Source organism: Drosophila ananassae (assembly GCF_017639315.1).
Source record: "Drosophila ananassae strain 14024-0371.13 chromosome 4 unlocalized genomic scaffold, ASM1763931v2 tig00000241, whole genome shotgun sequence".
NCBI lineage: Eukaryota > Metazoa > Arthropoda > Insecta > Diptera > Drosophilidae > Drosophila > Drosophila ananassae.
The window spans coordinates 1,016,555-1,020,535 of record NW_025319047.1 but is presented as its reverse complement, the minus strand read 5'-3'; the positions used below and the strand labels follow the sequence as shown (position 1 = coordinate 1,020,535).

The following is a 3,981-nucleotide window of genomic DNA, read 5'->3' as shown; positions in this document are numbered from 1 at the left end:
AATCCAGATATACCAATTGCACATAGCAGATTATATGCTTGAAATTTTCCTAAAACTGGGAAAAATGTATTGTAAATTTGGTTATCAATTTTTACTGTAAGATGTTGACCATTAGGGGTTGATGTTTGCTCTAATAAAGTAATATCAGAGCCTTTTTTTCCATAAGTCACAACTTTATTACTGCGTTTTTCAGCTATTTTAAGCAATGCGCCGTATTCATCTATATCCGCATTTAAAATCGCTGTTTTTCCTTCTGGTAATACTTCGTAAAATAACCTTTTTTTAGTTTCTAAATATCCACCAAGACTTTTATGGTAATCTAAATGATCTTGCGAGAAATTAGTAAAAGCTGCAGCACTCAACTTTAATCCATGGATTCTGTATTGATCAATCCCATGACTTGATGATTCCAACACTAAGTGTTCTACACTTATACCACGCAATGTTGCGTAAAGGTCTTCTGCACCTGGAGTGGTAAGGCTGTTGCTATTACCTTTTCTGCCATTATTGATGCATGTTCCAAGTGTTCCAATAGACGCAGCATTATAGCCAGAGTTTTGCCAGATCTGGCGGCAAAATTCTACTACTGAAGTCTTGCCATTTGTGCCTGTTACAGCAGCAACATATTTTGGCTGTTTGAATTGATAAAACCTGCTGACTATTTCGCTGTATATTTCTTGAGGGTTTGGGTGGAAGATACAGATTCCAGCATCACGCGTTGGAATGATACCAAGGCTTAAAGCTTCTGTTATGCAATCACTTGCAATTATCGCTTTAGCTCCACAAGATAATATCTGATCTATGTAAATCCTATCCCTTTCTGACACACAAACAAAAAGATAACCTTCCTTGATTTTCTTGGGATTACATGTGACGCCTTTGATTTCAATATCAAAGTTAACATCAATAATGTTATGCAGTAATTCTCTCAGTTTCATGTCCTACTTCATCGTTTTGAAAGTCTAAACATGGTAACCTTTTTAGTGCGTCATTAAGGTCAAAGATTAAATCTTCAGGATCTTCCAGTCCACAAAATATCCGTATAAAACTTCCACCATAATCTGAATTCATTACAGATCTTGACATAGATCTACGATCTATTGGTAATATCAAACTGTCGCACCCTCCCCAAGAAGCACCGATACCAAAAATTTTCATGTGATCAACCATGCAGCTTAGTTCTTCACATGAATATTCTCTACCCAATACTATACTGAATACGCCGCTTGCTCCTTTAAAGTAACTTTTCCATAATTCGTGTTGAGGATGGGAGGGAAGTGCTGGATATAAAACCTTTCTAACTTTTTGCTGTGCTTCTAGCCACTTTGCCACTTCCATTGCTGTATTTTGGTACTTTTTCATACGTGTGTGCAGTGTTCTTAGTCCCCTATGTGCAAGATAACAGTCGTGCGATTGAATGGTTACTCCATAATTTTTATAGCTCTCATAAAGCAATTTAAAAATTTCACCTTCAGCAATCATAGTCCCCATCAATAAATCTGAGTGACCGGCTAGATACTTTGTTACCGCATATAGTGCAACATCAATTCCATAATCAAGCGGCTTAAATAACAAAGGAGTGGCCCATGAATTGTCGCAAACGGTTACGATTCCACGTTCTTTAGCAACTTTTACTATATGCTCTATATTCGAAATCTCAAACGTTACAGAACCAGGAGTCTCGATCATTATCAATGAAGTATTACTCTGAATTAAATCAGTTATATCCTGTGTTGGATCATAAAAAGTTACTTCTATTCCCCTGTTTGGTAACTCATTTTCGGCAAATCTCTTGAGTCGGTAATAACTGTTATCCTGAATTAAAACATGAGAACCTGCTTTAGTGAAAGTCAAAATAGCAAAAGTAAGTGCAAATAGTCCGGAAGGAAAAATAAGCGCTTGTCCACTCCCTTCAATTTCAGCCAGTGCATTTGAAAAATAATGAACAGTGGGAGTACCAACATTACTATAGCTGTAATCTCTTGCAACATCATCGTTGATTACATCGTATATACTTTCTCCATTTGCTGCATTTAAGTAGTCCTTGTAAGTAGGGAATAATATGGTAGAAGAATGATAAACTGGCGGGTTCATAGAACCTTTATAGTCCTTAAATTTTCTTCCTGCTTTAACTAATAAAGACTCTTCCTTCACATTTTTATTATTTATTTTTTAAATTGTACTCGTTTTGCGTATACAAGTGAAGAGAAATTGCATGTATTAGCTCTATCTCACTCTTTAATAATTCATAGATCAATTTATGCCTTTTGAGAGTGTTCATTCCGATAAAGCTGTCAGATATCAATATTAGCTTGATATGTGAAGGTAGTGTTGAAGATGAAGCAAAATAATGATCAGCATGCTTTGCTGATTCATCGATAATGTTGATATCAATTACATCTATCGAATCGTGTATCTTTTCTTCTATCGTTTTAATAATATCCATAATGGTTTCTTTAAGCAACAATATGCTCCTCTTGTCATCCCAGTATCAGCTACTTGGATGACAATCGCAATTACTTATTCTCTTCTTTATTATCTATGTCTTGATAATCAGAATCTACTACTTTTTCCTCTTTATCATTTGGATTTCCTTCTGATGAAAAGCCATTTTCAGCACTATTTTGTTGAGATGCTTGATACATAGCTTCTCCAAGTTTCATAGATAATTGAGAAAGATTAGTGACTTTCTGCTGTATTGAATCAGCGTCATCAATGTTATCAGATTTACTAACTTCTTTTAATTCGTTAACTGCATTTTCAATAGCAGATCTATCTTCTGGTGAAACTTTATCACCATACTCTGTCAGAGACTTTTCTGTAGAATGGACTAAGCTATCCGCTTGATTCTTCACTTCAATAAACTTTTTGCGCTTTTCATCTTCTTGCGCTTTTTCTTCAGCTTCTTTTACCATGCGATTTATTTCATCATCAGATAAACCACCTGAAGATTGAATGCGTATTTTTTGCTCTTTTCCAGTAGCTTTATCTTTTGCAGAAACGTGTGCTATTCCATTTGCATCTATATCAAATGTCACTTCAATTTGTGGCCTTCCGCGCGGAGCAGGAGGTATCCCTTCCAAACTAAACTGACCGAGTAGCTTATTATCAACTGCCAGTTTTCTTTCACCCTGATGCACCTTAATTGTAACAGCTGTTTGGTTATCTTCTGCAGTTGAAAACACCTGAGATTTTTTAGTAGGAATTGTAGTATTACGCTCAATAAGTGGAGTGAATACTCCTCCTAGAGTTTCAATACCAAGAGAAAGTGGGGTCACATCAAGTAGTAACACATCTCTTACATCACCTTGAATGATCCCCGCCTGTATTGCAGCTCCAATTGCTACAACTTCATCAGGTTATGATGATGGAATCTAAGCTTCCAATACGTTTGCTGCTTTTTTCTGTGTTGTGTACTTCTTACTCATTAATTGTGCAATGACCTTTATTAATTTCAGTTTTGTATCTTTCACATCCCCCAACTCTATTATTATAGGATAACTTAATTGTAAATTTTGCATAATAATAAAATCCCTTATAAAAAAATTACTTTAGTTTTTCTTCTTTAAATAATACATGCCTTCTGACTACTGGGTCATACTTCCTAAACTCCAGTTTTTTGGTAAGCTTTTTTGGATTACGCTTTTTTACATAAAAATAACCTGTTGATTTTTCTTCACCAGTTTTTGTTGTCTTGATTGCAGTGCTAACTAACTTAACGAGCAAAGAAGCATTTTTTTTCGCCATACTTATAATGATATAATAAATTCTATGCGAGTTTATTACGCAAAACACTAAAAGTCAACCGAATAATGCAGATCGTAAAATTCTTGACAATCAACAGTGCATTAAGTAGCATGAAGTTAACTTCAGAATGAAAAGCAAACGGTAAATAAGTGGTAAATAGTGGTAAAAGGTTATTATTGATAGAAAATTCCACCTGTTCTAATGAGGTAAGAGTTGCCTTGTCAGTTAATAATA

At 35.1% G+C, this 3,981-nt stretch overlaps 1 protein-coding gene across 1 annotated transcript; it reads right to left on the bottom strand.

Annotated features, from left to right (window-relative positions):
* Positions 1–2,324: 2,324 nt before the first annotated feature.
* On the bottom strand, positions 2,325–3,353 carry LOC123258064 (chaperone protein DnaK-like; the record flags this gene model as incomplete). The annotated part of the gene is made up of 1 exon (XM_044717973.1): positions 2,325–3,353. A coding segment is annotated over one exon (837 nt), but the record flags the coding sequence as incomplete, so codon positions are not given.
* Between the last annotated feature and the right edge of the window lie 628 nt (positions 3,354–3,981).